The sequence below is a fragment of the Camelina sativa genome, chromosome 1 (assembly GCF_030686135.1).
Source record: "Camelina sativa cultivar CO46 ecotype springtype chromosome 1, ASM3068613v1".
NCBI classification, from domain to species: Eukaryota; Viridiplantae; Streptophyta; class Magnoliopsida; order Brassicales; family Brassicaceae; genus Camelina; species Camelina sativa.
The window spans coordinates 26,011,504-26,031,055 of NC_141880.1; the positions used below are offsets into that span (position 1 = coordinate 26,011,504).

Genomic DNA, 19,552 nt, shown 5'->3' on the forward strand with positions numbered 1-19,552 from the left:
TTAATGGCATTAATTATAATTTACTTTAATTTTTTATTAAATATTAAATAATAATGCTGATAAAATTTATTTCATCTCTTCATATAGTATACAGTATATGTAAGGTTGCTTATTTATAATGGGTTATTTCTGAATTTATAGTTTATTTTAAGAAAAATAAAAATTCTCATATCAAGATTAATTTCATTTATTTATGTTAAAACACTTAAAGATAATAAAACAATTTATTTATTTTCTTTTCTTTTTAGATAATTAATTAAATAAGCATCAAACTATCTATCAATTAACAAAACAGTTTAAAATAAGATAATTTTTTTTTCAGAAATATTTTAATATCTCCATAAATAGTAAATAAGGCAACATTATGTGTCAAGTTTTGGATATGATTTACTCTATTTTAGGTTCTTTTGTAATATCTCTACATCTCATTTTAATGATATTTATAGAAAGATCTAGAAGATCCTTAATTATGATCAAAGAAGATATTATAAATATATTATAGAGATTTGTGTATATCTTATTTGATATTATAATTATGTTAATTAAGCAACTTAAATTACTTCTCATATGTCTTTTTTTTTTCTCCAACTATTATATATGAATCAATCTATCATTAGTACTCATAACATGACATGTGGCTTATTAACATGCAAAAGAATTCTCGAAAAATTAATATCATGCATCGGCACCAAGGTCCGAAGGCTCCAGCATTAGTTTAGTTCATCAATAAAATCATGCGGGTAAGCAACCACGACGAATTTGGCCATCTTGCTTATAAAGCAAGGTTGGGTACCTTATTGTATTTTTGATAGGTAACCCTAATTTTTTTTAGGCGACAAAAAGGCGATTGGCTTCGTAATCCTAATCGCCGCCGTTTACCGGCCTCACGCCAGTAGATGAGAATATCACGATGGCAAGGAATACGAAGAAAAAGAAGAAGGGTTCTTTGCGTATTGGGCCAACTCTTTCCGGTACTTCTCAGTTTGCTCGCATGTCTTCGATGATAGTCAACCACCCAAAATCCAAATCTCGCTCCCCCCCCACTCCATTGGAGATCTCCTCTTCTGTGACCGCTGCTGGTGAGGCTTCGGAACCTACGAAGATCCCCTCTCCCTCTCTTTCCCCTACAAGTATTTCGTCTTCAGATCTAGTTCTCCCCGTTGCTTCGTCTTCGGATCTGGATATGAGCATTCCTCCCCCACCTGGGGTGTCTCCTGTATCCGTTGGCTCTTCTCTCGATGCTGCTGAGGATCCTGTTTCCGGCAACGTATCTCCGGCTATCGCTGGTTCTCCTCCTGTGCTACCTAGTCAGGCGGTATCCTCTGTTCCGACTTCCTCCACACCGGAAAAGCGTTGGACTAGTTTGTTTAGTGACACCTCCCAGCTTGAGGAGTTGGGATCTCCTACTGTGCATATCACTGGTGTTCTGTTTGTTCTCATTCCAGATGAAAATCTACAAGCGGCCAGGGAGGAATTCAAAGACTTTATCTTTGCTCAATTTCATGGTAACCCTCCAGATATGGGACGGGTTATTGGCGTGGTGAACGCTCCGTGGGCTAAAAATGGTCCTCGCATATACGTACACAATCTAGGGAATGGAGCTTTCCTGCTTCGAGTTACAAATCCTCGGACCAGAGCAATCTTGCTTGGCCGCAATGTTTGGAATATTGCGGGGCACCCGATGTTTGTATCTCCATGGTCGCCGGAATTTACTCCCGAATCTCCCCCTATTACATCAACGACCATTGATGTGGAATTCAGAGGAGTCCCATATCTGTTATTTAACAGGCAATGTCTCAGTAGGCTAGCCACGACAGTTGGTAAGCCTGTAGCTTTAGCACCTGAAACATAGTGTAAGAAAAACTTTGAAGTGGCCAAGGTGCTTGTTAGAGTTGACCTCACCAAGGATCTCCCATCGAAGGTAATATCGGGTTTCTCTGATGGTCGGGAGGTGGAAGTGGATGTCTCCTCCCCATGGCTCCCTCCTCGATGTACTGAGTGTCGAGCTTATGGTCATGACACTGTTCGATGCCCCAAGATGACAGCGACCACTGTCTCGCTAATGCGGAGAAGGAACAGGTCGCGGAGCAGACCTAGACTAAATCGTCGCTCAAGGCAAGGACGATCACTTGAACGTCTATCCAAGAGTTCCTCGAATACCAATCCACCTCACCTTATGTGGAAGGTCTAAGAGAGTGGTATCTCCTCAGCGATTGTGGCGTCACAGAGCAAGGAAGCGGTTCAAGGAGGTTCTGAAGGTGTAGCTCCAGAGAAGGAATCAGGCACAGTTCTTGCACCAGTCCCTGATTTGGGAGTCAAGGGTTTGATGCCGGAAGTTCTTGAAGAGGATAGAGTGGATCAGGATATCTCTGCTGATAAGGAACGTAGGTCAGACCCTGGGGATGAGGGGATAGTGACTGTGGAGAAAAACATCTCTGCCAGGTCTGTTGATCTGTCTCCTGATCGTTTGACAGAAGCAGAAACAGAAGCACCCTTTATCCTGGTTAAATGCAGGAAGAGTGGCCGCAAGGTCACAACAACATCACATTAATAAGTATCGATGTTTTTTGTGTGGAATATAAGAGGTCTGAATAGTACCAGACGTCAGGACTTTACAAAGGATTGGATTTTAATCCATAGGCCACTTTTTGGAGCGTTTTTGGAAACGCATATCTTATCGGCTAATGCGGGAAGGGTTGTTAGTGCAGTCCCTCAGGGGTGGATTTTTTTTGGTAACTTCGACCACCACAGTACAGCTAGAATCGTGGTTTGTTGGGACCCCTCGGTATCTATGGTTGTGTATCAAGTCTCTTCACAACTTATCACTTGCGGCTTCTATATTCAGTCGATTAGTCTAAATATTACAGTATCTTTTACATATGGATTTAACCTGTTAGAAGCGCGTCTACCTCTTTGGGATGAACTTTCTTGGCTTAATGCCAATACTCCAGTCAGTCGTGTTCCTTGGGCAGTGGTGGGGGACTTCAATAATCCTGCGAACCTCTCAGCACTCTCACCATCTTACTCAGGACGTGGACTCATCAGGTATGGAGGACTTTAACCTTGCCATTCAGGAAGCTGAGCTCTTTGAGGTGCAGGCCAAAGGAGTACCCTTCACTTGGTGGAACCATCAGGAAGACAACCCCACCTCGAAGAAGATCGACCATGCTTTCATCAATCAGGCGTGGGCGGATACTTACCCGGAATCCTATGCGGAGTTCCTGGAGCCGCTACAATCTGATTATGCTGCCTGTTTATTCCATATTCCCGCTATGAGGAGGTCTGTTCGTAAGCCTTTCAAGTTCTTTCAGCATGTCATTGAGCACTCGCAGTTTAAGGACTCAGTCTCTCAAGCTTGGGATCCACTTCAAATCCAGGGCACCTGTCAGTACAAGCTTGTTAGGGCTGTGCGCAAGTTAAAGATGGTTCTTAGGCTCCTGAACAAACGACACTACAGTGATATCAGTCTGAGAGTCAAAAATCAAGCGGATAAGGTTGCAAATCTCCAAAGACTGTTGCTATCAAACCCGGATGTTTAAGCTGCTAGGGAGGAGCATGAAGCTCGAGCTCTTTGGCAAACCCTGATCTCTGCTGAGGAGAAGTTCTATCGCCAAAAATCCAGAATTTTGTGGCTACATCTGGGGGACAGAAACACCGCATTCTTCCATAAATCTGTTTCCCAACGGGCAGCGAGAAACCACATACACTTCTTGTGTGATCAGGATGGAACAAGGATCACTAATATTTCTACCATCAAAGCTTATGCAGCAAATTATTTCAAGGGTATTTTGGGGAACACTGAGCTTCCAGTCTCGCCAGTCTCAGTGGATGAGCTTATAGGGATATTGCCTTTTAGATGCTCGGATACTCAGGTTCAGGACCTGCAGAAGTTCGTCTCCACCGAAGAAATCAAGGCAGTGGTGTTCGCAATGCCTTTAAACAAGAGCCCAGGCCCAGATGGATTTCCGGTGGAGTTTTTTCGAGCTTCATGGGACATTGTAGGAACCTAGGTAATCTCTGCAGTCCAATAATTCTTTTGTAATGGTAGGTTGCTCAAAGATCTCAACTGCACCATCATCGCTCTTATCCCTAAAATACCTGAGGCTAGCAAGCTGAGTGATTTCAGACCCATTAGTTGCTGCAATTTGATCTACAAGGTCATCTCTAAAGTTATTGCCAACAGAATGAAGCGTATTCTTCTCGAATGCATCAGTCCAAACCAAGCGGCGTTCTTGAAAGGTCGAAGCCTAGGAGAAAATGTGCTCCTGGCATCGGAGCTTGTAAGAGACTACCAAAAGACAAGTTGTCCAAAGAGTTGTATGGTGAAGGTTGACATCCGAAAAGCCTTTGACACAGTTTGTTGGGATTTTGTTCTAAAGGTTCTTGAAGCTCAGGATTTTCCTCCGCTGTTCTGTTCCTGGATTCGAGAATGTATCTCCTCGCCAAGGTTTTCTATCGCCATTAATGGAGAATTGGCAAGCTTCTTTTCAGCGGCAAAGGGCTTACGTCAAGGGGACTCCATCTCTCCTTACCTCTTCATAATGGTCATGGAAGTCTTATCGAGGTTACTTGAAGCTGCAGTTTCCTCTGGTACTTTCAGGTTGCACCCTCGCTGCTCTTCTCCCCTGGTAACTCCCCTTCTGTTTGCTGATGACCTCTTGGTATTCACGGACGGTGCTCGACACTCTTTGACGGGGATTGCTGGCGTTATGCGCCACTTCAGGGCGCTCAGTGGACTAGATATGAATCCTGCTAAGTCAGAAATCTTCTTTGGGGGCTACTCTGAGCTTCAAGTTGATGTTTTAAGTGCATTATCAGGAATTAAAGTGGGGTTGTTTCCAACTCGCTATCTAGGACTTCCACTCAACCCCGCGAGGATCTCCTTTGCAACTTTGCAGCCTTTCTTGGAAAGGATAACATCGAAGCTGCATGCGTGGACCGTTATAAGCTTATCCTTCTCTGGTAAGATCAGACTCATTTCTTCGGTGATTTACGGTATGGTCAACTTCTGGAGCTCCGTCTTCACCTTACCCAAAAAGTTCTACGAGAAGGTTGATTCTCTTTGTGCTGGTTTTCTCTGGAAAAATAAGACTGAGTCTGCTCGGGGTGCGAGAGTGGCGTGGGCTGATGTTTGTAAACCAAAGGCGGAAGGAGGATTAGGCATCAGGCGATTGCAGGACTTCCAGGTAGTGTTTCAGTTGAAATTGCTGTGGAACTTCTTTGCAAAGGCGGGTTCACTGTGGGTTGCTTGGCTGAAAGGCAACGTATTCCCCCGGAAAAGTTTCTGGCTTATGGAAGACTCTCAAAGACTCCCTCGAGCGGTAAGAGACATGTTAAAACACAAACACTTTCTCAAGGATTTCATGCGGTGTGATATTGGAAATGGGCGCACGGCTTCCTTCTGGCATGATACTTGGTGTGAACATGGCCCGTTAATCGAGTTCATTGGGAGGAATGGACCCCGCCAGTTCAGAGTTCAGCTGAGTGCAAGAGTAGTTGATGCAATGCAGAATGGAGATTGGAAGCTATCTGCTGCCAGATCAGTTTCCCAACAAGACTTCATGACCACTCTTACGACCATCTCTCCTCCAAATGATGACAGCGGGGATGATGTTTATCTCTGGAAACGGTCGACAGACACATATGCAACCACCTTCTCTTCTAAGGCAACTTGGGAGCAACTTCGAACTCCTACTGCTCAAGTGCCTTGGTGTAAGACGGTTTGGTTTAAAGCAGCGGTTCAGAGGTATTCGTTTATCACATGGCTGGCTTTTCAACGCAGGTTACCTACTAGAGACAGACTACTAGCGTGGGGGATGAATATACCTCCGGACTGTGTCCTCTGTTCGTCTGGGATAGAAAGTCATGAACATCTTTTTTTCTCATATACGTATTCTAAGGAGATTTGGGGGGCTTTTGCTTCTCGGATTTCGTCCTCCCCTCCTTCAGATTTATCTGCATTCTCCACCTGGATTTCTCAACATCGGCAACCTCCTCAAGCCAAGGTGTCTATCCTCCTCAAGCTTGTCCTGCAAGTCACTAGCTACCTTTTGTGGCAAGAACGAAATGCCAGAGTCTTCACTAACGTCTCCACCCCTTCCGCAAAGCTACAAGCCAAGGTGGATCGTACAATTCGAAATTGCCTTATTTCGCTGCCAGGATCGACTGCCTCCCCAAATTCGCTTCTAGCTCTTTATTTTCATTGTATTAGCTTTCCTTTCTAGTTTCTTTATTTTTTTCTTTTGTACAGAAAAAAAACAGAAAATTTGGTATAAAATTTAACCTTTTACAAAAAAAAAAAAAAAAAAAAAAAACTTGGAAGAGGTTTTCACTGACCGGTCAGTACCAAAACATGTTTGATTTCTTAATCAAAATGTCGATTGTAATTAGTGATCAAAAACGTTTTTACTTTAGATTTTCTTAATTGAAAAGTGTATCTCACTAATTACATTTACCTAAACATCTAACCAGGTACATTTTTCATTGTTTGCAAGAATTATTTCCAATAACAAAGGAAGTTCTATATTTAGACACTGTAAATATTATTATGGTAAAAAGAATTTGAATTTAACATGTTTTTTTTTGGTAGAATGAATTTAACATGTTACTAGTTATATATATATTTTAAAAAAATTATAGCAATGAATCATGAAATAATGTAACATCATAAAACAAATCATGGTTTTTATAGAATGAAATATACTCAAAAAAAAATTAGTTAAGAAAGAAGAATGTATCGGTCACCTAACAAAGGAAGTTCTATATTTAAATATTAAATATTATTCTGGTAAAAAATAATTTGAATTAACATGTTACTAGTTATATATATATTTTTTAAATATAGCAATGAATCATGAAATAACGTAACATATCATAAAACAAATCATGGTTATCTTAGAATGAAATCTACTCAAAAACTTTTTTAAAAAGATGAATGTATCGATCACCTATTTAAATAGAGGTTGGTTTTATGAAATTAACTAGGTTTTAACCCGTGGTATACCGCGGGATAGTTTTGATATTATTTAATATATATTAACTAAATTATGGTAAAGTTATTTGTATGTAGATCACATAAATTTTTAAATAAGTTTTTTAAGTTGTAAGTATTAAATTTGTTTAAAATGTTTATTTTGGAAATGTGTAGTAATATTTTTTTTAATAATATCAAGTTATAGTTGTTTTTATGTAGTTTTAAAATAAAATGTAAAGATGAAGTAAAAGTGGCTTTCTAATATATATGACACATTAGTAGTGTGAATAGTAAAATTTTATATTTTGAATATTTTTAAATATAGTAATAAACATTGGATTATTTATTTATTTAGTAATGAAGTTGTTGTGTGTACACGGTGTTTTGACGCGCTTTAGACGGTGTTACAACCCTGAAGTAGATATTTGGTTGTTTTTTTTAAGGAACCTTAAACTGAAATCTATTTGTTAATGATTATATTCCTTTTTCTTTGAAAATAAATTATCTGGCAAATAGAAAAGTTTTTGGTTTTATATTTTTAATATGATTGTAACTAAATATAATACACCTGGTTTTTTTATAATATTTTTTTATTTTTTTATATATATCTATAATCTGAAATAAATTAAAATTTCATTTACTTTGTATTATTATGAGCATAAAGATAATGTATTGTGTACTATTAGTATAGATGAAACATAAACAATGAATTAATGGGCCATAATTTTATAAGTGTTGATGAGTAGAATAGATGGGTTTTTATTGTGAATCTGAAATTGACCCATTAACACTTTTATCCTCTGATTTTGTTATCGGGGGAAAGAAAACAAAAAATCAAGAATAGTCGAAACGATTTTACCGAGAGAGTTTTCTTGATCAAAAAAAAATTGAATCAACATCATTGATCGGACTAATCCGATAATCTCTGAGGCAATGATCTTTTCAGTTCGGAATCCCAGTAAAAGCTCCATCAGCATATTTATCCGAAAATCTGTCTTTTTTTAATTCTCCGATTACACAAAATTGATCGGAATTATCCGATAATTTGTCTTGTTGTAATTCTCAGATTTCAACATCAATGGATAAGTAAGGTAATAGATTGATCTTTTAATTCAATTTTCTCCTTCTTCATCATATATTCGATGTAGATTCCTCAATTACTAAATCTATTGTAAGGATGGATTCCTCATTAACTTATTCTATTATTCTTCGTCATAGATTAGGTGTGGATTCCAAACGTTTTCGATCGAATATGGGTCTTCTTTACCATTTTTGTTTCTGCTTGTTTTGTTACAAATAATTTATTTGGCCAGTAATTTTTAGTATTTTTGGCTGAGATGGATTTAGATGGATTTAGTATTTCGAACATCTGCAAATTTGGGATACATATATGATTTTATTATGGTAATACTTGAAATATTATCAGTTGCTTATTGAGAATGAAATCATGTTACCTTTGTATGTCTTGATTTTTGCAAATCGTATCAAACAGATCACCATCTCACCATCTGCATTTGAACAGGCGTAAAAAAACTGCTCTGCAAAGGACCCCCAAAGAGTACAGGAAATTTTGTCATCCCTATTACGATATTAAAAGGTATGTGATGTTAGTAATATATATTCGGATTAATAATACACACATTTTGTTTGAAAAATAAGTTGGAAGTTTGTAGTTTACAGCTCATCTCTTAGTTGGAAAGAGATCTTCTTGGTCGGCTTACTATTGACATCAATGGTCTCCATTTCACCCACATTGACAACTTGTCCAACAATGTCTACAATTTCAAAAATAGAATCATATTCCAGTTTTAATAATAAGACTAACCATGAGAATGAATGTATATATTACCGATTAAAATGTTTGCATTTAGACCAGTAGTCTTCACGTCTTTGAAAGTAGTCAGAGACAGGTAGTGGTCATCAGACAGTGGATCAATCCTTGTGACAATGGTTTGAGCCAGGAAATTCATTTTGTAACGGTGGCTTGTTGGTCTAAATTGGCCTACTGCATAAACCAATCCAAAGTGTTGAATGTCTTTCCATTCACCAGGCACCATATACTTTTCGAAACGATTCATACAATCCTTCTTAACAGAAGCATGTATCTTTGTTCCCTGAAATAATGTGTATTTATGAGTTGACATTCTCCAATTTGAATTTAGACAGGTAGATGAAGAAAATGTTGCAGTTTAACTTACATGTACATCTGCGAAGACCATGTCAAAGGTGTCTCCAAAAGCGGTGGTGTAAGTTTTCCAAGAGTGAAGGACTCGGACTTGCACTCTCCAGGATGTCTTGTAGGGCTTGACATCATTGAGGTAAGCAATTGCTTGAGCCATTTTGCAATACTAAAAAGACTTTGAGTTTTGCTATTTGAGTTTTCGATGTTGATTGATGTGATGAGATTAGAATGGTTATAGAATAGATCTATTTATAGTGAGGTTGGTAACGTAGGGTTTTCTAGTGATTGAGTTGTGATAATCTTGAATGGAAAGTAAGAAATCTTTTTATTCAATTTAGTTTTTGATTTTTTAGGTCCAAATTAGGTATGTTCGATCTTGATTTGCGTTTGTTAAGAAATTATGCTATTATGGAATTAGTTAACTGAGACCCTGATTATAAGTTGATTGGAGATATAATAAATTTCAATGATTTGCGTAAATTGATATGAACAGATAACGAAGAAGTTGGGCTCTCTCTTCTCGATTAATAGAATATTATTGCTTGATGTGATGAGATTATCTTCTTATAATTAAACCCGCGGGACAAATTTATTTACAAATAGGAGTACTCAAGTTGATGAATTTATTCATCTACTACAGGCCCAACATGGGTAACAAAACAAGAAAACAATAGTGAGGCCCAACATAATATCAAGATCCAATCAGTTGGATAGTCAGTCGGGTTATAAGGTGGGCAATCGGATAAACACGCGAACCCTATTCTCAAAATTGAATCTGTGATTTTTTTAGTTAATTTTGTCCTTCTCAATTTTAATTAAGTGTCTCCTTTAATAATAATTGAATTGCAATTTGAGTAAATAAATTAGGGATTTTGGACATTCTCCTATTTGTATTTCTCTTTTAATTATAAGAAAATATAAAAGATCTTAAAACAAAAGAAGGAGAAAAACATAAAACAGAGTTTGCTTTTAGAAGATTTTTTTTAAAAATGACAAAATGGAGTGCGATCGTATTGATAATGATGATAGTTGCGTTCAGAATATAAGCACAAGAGGAAAGTGGTTGGACTCGTTGTTACCGCCTATGTTCTCGTCCTTGTCAAAATGATGATGGCAATTGCTTCGAAAACTGTAAAATCAAATGCGGTGGCCCTACCCCTTCCTCAACTACTCGTTTACCGTATGTATAATTTATAATGTCGTTAATTTCAAATAGACATTGTGTGTTTTCATAAATCATTCCTAATCACAAATTTGCTTGAATAGTAGATCACATGAGATGGCATCAATGGAAGTTCGCGTAAGGAGAGAATGATAAGAAGAAATTTGTGGCGGATTTGTGATCATGTCTACTGGTTTTAACTTCACGTGATGTGTTAAGGGTTCCATTAATACGAGAAATATGTCAAGAAAACCTTGAGTTTTTAAATATATCAAAATTTGTAACTTTTCATTTTCTATAAACAAAGACTAGTCTACTATCGTTTTATTTGGACTTGCAAAAAAAAAAACCCATCTTTAGATTAAAAAAAAAAGTTAGTCTCCTTTAAACTTTTGTTTTAGCTTTAAATATCCTTTTATCTAAATTGATCCAAACAATAACCCTTTCAATATCCTTTTAGATTTTTTTTTGTTTTCTTAAAAATGAAAATTTTATAATTTTATTTAAACAACAAATGTAATACATTAAATAGTTTATTTTCATAAATATATATTATTTTTATTTATGATTACAAAATATATTAGTTAGATAAGATCTTTTTAAAGATATTTCTTGCATATCTTGTGTTTTAGAGAGTATTTACAAATAAATTAATTTTATTAATTTTATATATCCATTAAAATAAATATGAATTGATTTTTATTAATTCATATATCTTATATATTAATTAACTTTATATTATTAATGCTATAATGAATACTTTACTATTTTAAAATACCTTTTAAAATAATTTAATTTTTATTTTTAAATTGTAATTAGTTAATTGTTTTCAAAATTAAAATGGATTTATTTATTTGTTCCTAAAACTGTGAAAAATATGCATAAATATTAATTGAAATTTTTTCTTGTTTTTCCTAATTTATTTATAAAGAATCAGAAATTTAGATTTGATTTATTATGCATTTAAATGTTTTCTTTATTTAATTAGGATATATATGTTTTCCATAATTAAATATTTTAATCAACTAAGATTTAGGCAATATTATCTCATAAGATTTTTATAGATTTGCAGTTAATGAAATCTTGACAATCAAGAAATTTTGTAAGATTCAAAAATCAAAATATATGGTTTAATTAAAACCATTGAAAAAAACAGTGGTCAAGATTTAATTTCATTTTGATAATCAACCGTAAATATTTGAAGAGAAAATCAGGTCCGCACTTAGTTACCTATGTAAACAATGTTCCTTCGTTTTGGCTTGTTTAAGCCATTCTTGTAAGTTGTTGTCAAAAAAAAAAAAAAAAAGAGAAAATCAGGTCAACTTCTCGGGTATTCAATGACCCGCATATCCGACTTCATTTGAATAGATTTGTAGTTAATGAAATCTTGACAATCAAGAAATTTTGTAAGATTCAAAAATCAAAATATATGGTTCAATTAAAACCATTGAAAAAATCAGTGGTCAAAATTTAATTTCATTTTGATAATCAACCGTAAATATTTGAAGAGAAAATCAGGTCCGCACTTAGTTACCTATGTAAACAATGTTGCTTCGTTTTGGCTTGTTTAAGCCATTCTTGTAAGTTGTTTAAGCCATATTTGAAGAGAAAATCAGGTCAACTTCTCGGGTATTAAATGACCCGCATATCCGACTTCATTTGAAAGGTTAGAGAATTTTATTTCAATGATATAATAATGTCTGAATAATTAATGAATACTAATCTTTTTATTTAAAAACTACCAAAAACAAAGTCATTGTCCAAAAGTTGGTACATGAGTACTTATGCTTTCATAGTATAGATTATAATAAATAAATTAAACTAACAAATTTCTAAGTTAAATACTATTACATTATATTAAAATGTTCTCTATATAAAAACATACAAATGATTAAATATAAAAAATGAAGTGATAATTGTAATTAATTAATAAATCTATTTTTATTTTATTTTGTTAAAGGCTAAACATAAAAATGATTAAATGTAAAAAATGAAGTGATAATTGTAATTAATTACTAAATCTATTTTTATTTTCTTTTGTTAAAGTCTAAACATAAAAATGATTAAATATAAAAATGAATAATTTTAATTAATTACTAAATCTATTTTTATTGTCTTTTGTTAAAGGCTAAACATAAAAATGATTAAATATAAAAAATGAAGTAGTAATTGTAATTACTTACTAAATCTATTTTTATTTCTTTTGTTAAAGGCTAAATTTTCTATATAAAGTAATAGAAAAAGGAAAAGAAAAGTGCAAAGGGTTAAACAAAGTGTTTTCATTTCACATCATTTTTATTAAATATGAAGGAAATTAATAGATTAAATCAATTAAAGCTAGAGCAAAAGAAAATCTACTCAAATTTTTTTGAACATGTATTATTAATAGAGGTTATATATTCTTGAAACATAATACAAGAGTCATAAGATTATACATAAAAAAAAAAAAAACAAATTTTTGCTTTTCTAGGATTCTAAGACGGTCAAAGATGGCAAAATGGAATGCCATAGTAGTGATAATGATGGTAGTGATTATTGTGATGGCAGTAGAAGCAAAATGGAGTGTAGAAGAATTTAAACGCTGTTTTCGCAATTGTCAAAGTCGTGTCATGAACATGACGGTAATTGTTACGAACGTTGCAAAATCAAATGCGGTGGCCCAAACCCTCCTGGCCCTCCCCATGGCTCCTCACGGTACTACAAGTTTATAACTTAACGTGTACTTGTACTTACGTATTGTTCTAATTATATGACATTGTCTATCTGTATATGCATGGATAATAGAATCTCACATGGGATTGCAGCTGTGGAACTTCGTGGAAGGGAAGAATGATACAAATTAATTTTCGTAGTAGATTTGTTGTTGATCATGTCTACCATCTATTTAAGTTTTATGTTTATGTTATAAATTGAATAAAAAAAAAACAATATTGATAAAACGAAGACAGAGAAAACTTATCTGTTTTTACAGGCTATCTAAGTCTCAAAGATTAATAACTTTTGTTAAAAGAAAACAAACCTAGAAACTTACATACAAAAATAATAAAGGAATAATTTAATTATATTAGAATCATACAAAACTAGTTTCACTAATGAAATAATTGGTTTTAATAACTTTTAGAATGGTTTTATTGGACATTATGGGTTCACAAGCTTTTAGTCTACCTCTTATGTAACTTGTTACACGTTTTATTTATAAGAAATGTTACAAAACTTTAAAATATGAATGTATGAGATGTACAAAAATATGTGATATATTGTCTATATATGCATATACTCGTTTATTTTATAGCTTGTAAAATAGATGAGTTTGGATCTAATTCAAGATGACGCAAAACTCAGTTTGTCAATAATTTTCCGATTCTTAATTATATTTTTTCAATAGAAATTGTAGTTTGACAAATTGATCATTAGCAGCATTCAAAAAGTTCTAAAAAAAAAGCCTTATGAGAATGAGTTTGTGTCCAAATTAATACCAAATTTAACATCTGAACTTGCTTATCTGCACAAACGAGTAGCATAAATGTTGATATCAAGAAAATAGCATAAGAATATTGTTTTGGGACATAGACCACACACACCCTCTTATGTTTTATTTCATTGAATATGTCTTATATTTCGACATTATTATCACTCAGTTTCAAAGCTTGAAGTGAGTCAGTGTCTGTCTCTGTCTTCTTGGTATGACGTGTACAGAAACCCTTTAGTCTCTCAAGTGCATCCTCAAGCATATGAGCTTCGACTCCTATGGTTATCCTCATCCAGTTCTTCAAACCCAGAGCCTCTCCTACAAAACGTTCCCCCCCCACAAACCCAATTTCAGCATCAAAACAACTCAAATCAAGATTCATCCTGCTTGATTTCCATTTACTTTACCTGGAAGAAACAAGAGATTCTCCTCTCTGGCCAGCTTCATGCAGAAATCAGTGTCGTCCTTGATGTTATCCATCAATGACAGCTCCAGCTTTGTCTGCAGTAAGTGAAAACGGTTAAAACGGAATATTTAATTTGAATAAAGAACTTGGAGTTTTATGTATGATAATGGTTACTATTCATCAGATTGAAAGACTAGTAACGGTCTGAAATGGATCAAGAATCACTAGTCTAATCTTAACTACGTTAATGGAAGTACATAGGTTACAGAAGTTTTACCAATAAGTAAGTGCAAGACTCAGGTTTCTTGGGACAGGAGACACATGGGATGTCCTTGAGCCTATCACACACCAAATCAACATTATGTTTGAGTATCTTGTTCTTCTTTGCAAAGAAGCTTTTATCCGCTTTCTCCAGGATCGCAGGAAGTGCGGCCTATATATCAAAGGAACAGACAGACAACCCAAAGTCCAAAGACGAGTTATGTAAAAGATTTCTGAAAACACACACAAACCTGAATTATAGTGGAAGGGTCAGGAGTTATGTCAAGACTCTGTTTGATGGATTGAGCCACCTATCCAGAAACACAAAAGTTAGATTGCTTGTCACACAAGAGCAAGGGATGATCTTAAAAAGGTAAGCAGCAGTAAACAGACCTTGGTGGCTTCGAAAACGCCCTCCGGGTCATTCAACGCGATCCAGCCAATTTTCCATCCGGGAACAACCCATCCCTTAGAGATGCCTGCTAGTGTCAACACTGGGACGATCGATGCGAACTTCCCCATTGGAACGAATGGATTGTCTCCGAATATAGTTTGGTCATATACTTCGTCTGAGATCACCATTATCCCCAGCTTCCGAGCCGTCTCTGCAACCTAAAAAACGCAAGCTTTAGCGAGCTACGAAACAAAACTGGCTCAAAGTTTTAAGCTTTGGCTCAGTTATGGATCAGAGAGATGAGCATTTTTTTTTTTTTTTTTTTTGTTGTTGTTGCGTAATGATACAAAATACAAACCTTTTTGAGATGGTCGTGAGAGTAGACATTTCCACAGGGGTTGTTGGGGTTAATCACAACCACTGCCACAGTGTTCTCGTCCGCAATGGCTTCGATACCTTCAAGATCAATCTCCCACTCTTTCTCGGGAAGAAGATCAAACTTGCGAACCTCGAGACCACTGTAAGCAGCACGAGCGTCGTAGTGAGGGAAGCCAGGACGTGGGAGCAAGATGTTTGCGTTTGGTCGGGCCAATGATTCGAACACGATCTCTATCCCTTGGTTGCATCCAGCAGTCAGGAATATATCTTCCGGAGTTAACTTGTTCGGAAGATCTCGGTTCAGGTAATCAGCAACGGCTCTGTTTCACAACAGAGCAATCAATATCAAACAAAATGTGGATCGATACATCGAATTAAAAACTTACGGGGTCTAATTGGAAACATATTGAACTGTAGGGTCTTAAACACACAATTTTAAGATTTGACACGAGTGTGCGAAAGCTTTAAAAGTTGAAATCTTGTCAAAATTGACTCGGAAAGGACTCCGATCACGATCAAATTCGAAGAACCCAGATCGTGATTTGGGTGATTAAATTGGAAAGATCGAGATTTTGAGTGATAAAGTTACCGTCTTGCGGGGAGAATCCCAGCTCCGGGACCGTAAGAGTTGCATTTGCCAGAGCGGAGGGCGTCGACGACGGCGTCTTCGGCTTCGATACAGGTGCGGTAGCAAGGGTAGACGGAAGGGTCACCGTGGCCGAGGGGTAAAATAGTCTTTTTGACGTCTTTGTTGCAGTTGCCGAAGAGCATGTAGATGACACCTCTCAGCGTTACGGTTGAGGCTTTCGCTGCTTTATCGCTTCCGCTGAAACGCCAAACGCTACTTTGACCATTCTGTGTCTGCGTTTTGGGATCTTTCTCAGTTTTAAACGCGGGTACCACTAGGTTGGCGTGCGGTTGTTCTTCGCTCATCTCTTTTCTCTTTTGAGTTCTTTGTTCACTGTAAGAAGGCCAAACAAGCAAGCAAACAAAAAAAAAAGTATTTGAAAACATACTTTGAGTGCGATAGGAAATATTATAGTGCAAAGTTTTGAAATATGAAACGTGATAAAAAAAAAAAAAAATCTTGGTGAGACCTAACACTAACTAATATCACGTGTCACAAAAGTAGTCCAATTGGTGGGATGGTTAGTATACGGTTGGGAAATTAAAACCGGATCGGTTAGTTAACCGAGAAATGTATATGGTAGAGTACAATTATGTGTATAGTAACCAAATTAAGGAATATCACAATTTATTTGTTTAAAATGTGTGTATCAATGACAATGAGTACAGTTTGAAACGTGTGTACTCAGATTTGCCTTATCATTACATTTAAAACCAATAACAAACTCAATAAAAATGTCTTAATAAAGACACTTTAGACCTAGTATCTCACATTCTTCAAAAACGTTATTTTACAATTTATGTGTTAACTTAAGACACTCTCTTAGATTTGTCTAATGGAGATGGTCATAGTGCGTGGTTGTTTTGTTTTCAAAATTATAGTTATTACGGATGCATGCGGTTTCTCTAATGGGCAAGGTGACATAAACGAGGAAAGTTATGTTCTTCCGAGATTAACCCATGTGATGATTTCAGAGAATAAAACTACATAAAGATCTTGATAGATGTTGGCCTTGTTAATTTACATACATACACATGAACAAGTTGACTACGACACTAGGAAGTATTTTCGCAAGCCAAGATTACTTCTTGTAGAAGAATCTAGAATATTCTACAATCATTTTTGAATAAATTTAGAATAATTATATCGTTTATGTATTTTGTATGTGTTAAGGATCTAGGTTAATCAGGTTTAACATTCTCCTCTCTGTCATCATTAATACATACGGGTTTTTTTGGGATATCAAACTTGCAACTGTTTAAGTATATTTTTTCTTTCTAGCCTATATATTATTTCTTCTGTGTAAATAGACCTCCTTAGTTTTAGCGCTTTCATACTATGAGGACGATAGAGTATTTGGATCATGAACCAAGCATGGAACAACTCTTTCTCTTTTGGCCATATGTTTTTACAAGAGCTCTTGGGCGTTTATGTCTTTTGTTTCTCTCTCACACACACTGGATTGGTAAAATTTATAGATCACTGGAACCTTACAACTATACAAGAGATGTCGTCTTTGCTTTTCTTAGAGACTGCTTCTTCTATCAACTCCTTGGCTGCCGCTTGTGGATCTTTTATGCTTTTGATCACGTCCACAGCTTCTTGGTTCGTTATCACCTGTTAAATACAATACTCGTCAAAAAACATTGTATTAATCAATTCCATCACTATGATGATAAGATGCAAAGAGATCGATCTTAAATACCTTCCAAATTCCATCACTCGCAAAAACGATGAACTCAGTTTCATCATCGATTATCTGGTGTGTTATGTCTGGTTCTGAGCTAAGATGTATCTTTAAGCTCTTGTCACCAAACGCCCTCGCAACCGCTAGCTGTCCATCGACTCTTGGAACATCCCCTGATACATTCAAGAATCCTCTCTATCAAAATTCCTCTTCACATCTTCCTTTATATATTTCTCTTAATTCAAAGACACATACCTGGAATATTTGATACAAAGCCACCACGGCTCTCAATTTCCTTCTGTTCTTTGTTTGGTTCATGGTCAACAGAGAGTTGATAGGCAACACCATTCTTTGACATCACTGCCCGTGAGTCTCCAACATTAGCAACCACTAGCATTTTCCCATCTATCAGAATGCCTGTCACAGCCGTTGATCCGCCTTTGCCAAGTTTAAGTGACTGCTCTAGTATCACAGCATCGGTTGATATGTATGCATTCCTTATAGCGTTTTCCGTATCAGTCCAAAAATCCTTCTGAGAAAAAAAGTCAAACAGCAAAAACATTTACACAACTAGCTAGCTAGAAATTAATTGACAAAAACCAAAAAAACAGAATCATGCCTTAAAACATGAGAGTTATAACAAATTACGTACCTCTTTGAGAATCTTATCAAAGAGATTGGTCTGCAAGTACCTGGCCACATCATGCCCCAAGTGACCGTCAAAGATAGCAAACAACCCCAAATCATGGCCGTCTACTTTCTTGAACTCAGACACAACATAGTCCTCCATTGGATGGCATGCTTTGCCTTTCACAAACTCAAAACCGTGTGCGACGTTCTTCCACATCTTGCTCTTACCTCTTCCTGTCTCAGATCCGCAGAATCCAGCCTTCAACTATTCTCACACCAAAAAAAAACAACAAGTTAAAAGAGATCCATGGTACGTATGTATAATAAACACTCTGGAGTACTCTTCAAACGAAAATCACATGCATAAATCCAAAGTTCTGTAGTACCTAAATATATAATATGTCTAACCAAAAGAGCTAGCATAATAGGAAATGCACAAATATCACGAGATTAACACAAGCTCTAGTAATTAACATGTCAAATGCTTGGTAATTTGGTTCCTTAAAGCGGCTCTACGTAGAAGTTAGAACAGTGAAGCAAAACAATTATAAAATAGGTTGTGAAACAGAACAAGACATATAGAGAAGTAGAAGGATCAGATCACAAAATCAAGATCCTTAAGTTGCCCCCTTGAAACTTTCTCAATTAAGCAACTTGAGACGCTATTAAAAGAAAAATAGAAAAGACTTGTTAGAGTTGACCTGAAGCAATACCTTCATCTTATGAAGAATCTCTCTGCCTGTCATGTCTCTGCGTTTGTGAGATTATGTGAATGATTCAAAAGACAGACAGAGAAAGAGAGATGAAGTTTATGTAATAAATGACTTGTAAGGTTGTGTCACATGTGAACCAGCCGATGACGCTATTATGAATTATCTCATTATTGGCTGCTTGCTGCCTTACTTTGGTCCGCCGACGACTTTTCTTTTTTTCTAATTAATCCTTCTTAATCAATCCAGTAAATTAAACAAATTCTCTCTTCAATGATCTGTCTAATATATATATTATTTGATGGATTCTCTCACGTTGCCGACAAAGAAAATAAAACATTGTTTTAACATAAAAAAAATGTTATTTCGTACACAACTTCATGTCATTCGAAATATTATTGATCGGAAAAAAAAACCAGTTATTGTGTCAACAACATGTATGTGTGTAACAAATTAAAACGAATATTTTTTATAAAAAAAATCTTGATGTAATGCTCAAGAACAAATTGGTAAACGAATTAAAATGCAAAAATTAGACAAATCTGAATAAAAAAAACTGACAAATATAAATCCACACGCAGCAAAAACGCGTCGAGTGCGTGAGATTAGAATCCGTGGACAATAACCCTCCGATTTGGGCTTTTTTTTTTTTTTTTTTTTGCATAAAAGTAA

The 19,552-nt window shown here is 35.7% G+C and overlaps 4 protein-coding genes, 1 long non-coding RNA gene and 1 pseudogene across 10 annotated transcripts; 2 read left to right on the plus strand and 4 right to left on the minus strand.

The window, feature by feature from the left end:
- The first annotated feature begins 910 nt into the window (after window positions 1-910).
- On the plus strand, window positions 911-6,224 carry LOC147950378 (uncharacterized). The gene is made up of 6 exons (XM_087513185.1): window positions 911-1,820; window positions 1,872-2,185; window positions 2,228-2,503; window positions 2,898-3,494; window positions 3,723-3,973; window positions 4,049-6,224. Exons 1-6 carry the CDS (start codon window positions 911-913, stop codon window positions 6,222-6,224), a joined length of 4,524 nt encoding a protein of 1,507 aa, XP_087369311.1.
- A 2,423-nt stretch (window positions 6,225-8,647) lies between these two features.
- LOC104710789 (uncharacterized) lies at window positions 8,648-9,337 on the minus strand. The gene is made up of 3 exons (XM_010427445.2): window positions 9,172-9,337; window positions 8,823-9,087; window positions 8,648-8,748 (listed from the first exon to the last, which is right to left on the minus strand). Exons 1-3 carry the CDS (start codon window positions 9,310-9,312, stop codon window positions 8,648-8,650), a joined length of 507 nt encoding a protein of 168 aa, XP_010425747.1. The 5' UTR covers window positions 9,313-9,337.
- A 2,136-nt stretch (window positions 9,338-11,473) lies between these two features.
- LOC147950379 (uncharacterized) lies at window positions 11,474-12,119 on the minus strand. The gene is made up of 2 exons (XR_015564411.1): window positions 11,852-12,119; window positions 11,474-11,590 (listed from the first exon to the last, which is right to left on the minus strand). It is a non-coding gene; the product is annotated as an uncharacterized LOC147950379 (long non-coding RNA).
- Window positions 12,120-12,680: 561 nt separating this feature from the next.
- On the plus strand, window positions 12,681-13,150 carry LOC104701463 (uncharacterized; annotated as a pseudogene). Its single transcript, XR_015598409.1, has 2 exons — window positions 12,681-13,011; window positions 13,102-13,150. The product of XR_015598409.1 is annotated as an uncharacterized LOC104701463 (transcript).
- Window positions 13,151-13,774: 624 nt separating this feature from the next.
- On the minus strand, window positions 13,775-16,290 carry LOC104710779 (S-alkyl-thiohydroximate lyase SUR1-like). Of its 2 annotated transcripts, none has more exons than XR_015564418.1 (7): window positions 15,815-16,290; window positions 15,206-15,545; window positions 14,847-15,065; window positions 14,705-14,764; window positions 14,470-14,530; window positions 14,194-14,287; window positions 13,775-14,104 (listed from the first exon to the last, which is right to left on the minus strand). XR_015564418.1 is itself a non-coding variant. In XM_087462929.1 (7 exons), the coding sequence occupies exons 1-7, from the start codon at window positions 16,237-16,239 to the stop codon at window positions 13,929-13,931; spliced, it is 1,470 nt and encodes a 489-aa protein (XP_087319055.1). In that variant the 5' UTR covers window positions 16,240-16,290; the 3' UTR covers window positions 13,775-13,928. The 2 variants fall into 2 exon arrangements, 1 of the variants encoding a protein (XP_087319055.1); XM_087462929.1 differs by having other exon boundaries at window positions 14,470-14,625.
- A 918-nt stretch (window positions 16,291-17,208) lies between these two features.
- LOC104766762 (putative protein phosphatase 2C 58) lies at window positions 17,209-19,152 on the minus strand. Of its 4 annotated transcripts, none has more exons than XM_087462951.1 (5): window positions 18,884-19,152; window positions 18,193-18,435; window positions 17,796-18,072; window positions 17,559-17,713; window positions 17,209-17,470 (listed from the first exon to the last, which is right to left on the minus strand). In XM_087462951.1, exons 1-5 carry the CDS (start codon window positions 18,914-18,916, stop codon window positions 17,333-17,335), a joined length of 846 nt encoding a protein of 281 aa, XP_087319077.1. In that variant the 5' UTR covers window positions 18,917-19,152; the 3' UTR covers window positions 17,209-17,332. The 4 variants fall into 4 exon arrangements, with proteins under 4 accessions (XP_087319077.1, XP_087319082.1, XP_087319062.1 ...); XM_087462956.1 differs by having other exon boundaries at window positions 17,796-18,069; window positions 18,884-19,139; XM_087462936.1 differs by having other exon boundaries at window positions 18,872-19,139.
- Window positions 19,153-19,552: the final 400 nt, after the last annotated feature.

Coding starts and splice junctions, on each gene's coding strand:
- LOC147950378 (XM_087513185.1), top strand. CDS start 911: ATGGCAAGGAATACGAAGAAAAAGAAGAAGGGTTCTTTGCGTATTGGG. Junction 3,495..3,722: donor TCAAAAATCAAGCGGATAAG/GTTGCAAATCTC, acceptor TTGTGTGATCAG/GATGGAACAAGGATCACTAA. Junction 3,974..4,048: donor CCAGATGGATTTCCGGTGGA/GTTTTTTCGAGC, acceptor TTGTAATGGTAG/GTTGCTCAAAGATCTCAACT.
- LOC104710789 (XM_010427445.2), bottom strand. CDS start 9,312: ATGGCTCAAGCAATTGCTTACCTCAATGATGTCAAGCCCTACAAGACA. Junction 9,088..9,171: donor TGGTCTTCGCAGATGTACAT/GTAAGTTAAACT, acceptor ACATTATTTCAG/GGAACAAAGATACATGCTTC. Junction 8,749..8,822: donor AAATGCAAACATTTTAATCG/GTAATATATACA, acceptor TTGAAATTGTAG/ACATTGTTGGACAAGTTGTC.
- LOC104710779 (XM_087462929.1), bottom strand. CDS start 16,239: ATGTTTTCAAATACTTTTTTTTTTGTTTGCTTGCTTGTTTGGCCTTCT. Junction 14,765..14,846: donor GCGTTTTCGAAGCCACCAAG/GTCTGTTTACTG, acceptor GTTTCTGGATAG/GTGGCTCAATCCATCAAACA. Junction 14,105..14,193: donor GAATCTCTTGTTTCTTCCAG/GTAAAGTAAATG, acceptor AACGTTTTGTAG/GAGAGGCTCTGGGTTTGAAG.
- LOC104766762 (XM_087462936.1), bottom strand. CDS start 18,916: ATGACAGGCAGAGAGATTCTTCATAAGATGAAGGTATTGCTTCAG. Junction 18,073..18,192: donor TTGATAAGATTCTCAAAGAG/GTACGTAATTTG, acceptor TTTTTTTCTCAG/AAGGATTTTTGGACTGATAC. Junction 17,471..17,558: donor CGAGTGATGGAATTTGGAAG/GTATTTAAGATC, acceptor TGTATTTAACAG/GTGATAACGAACCAAGAAGC.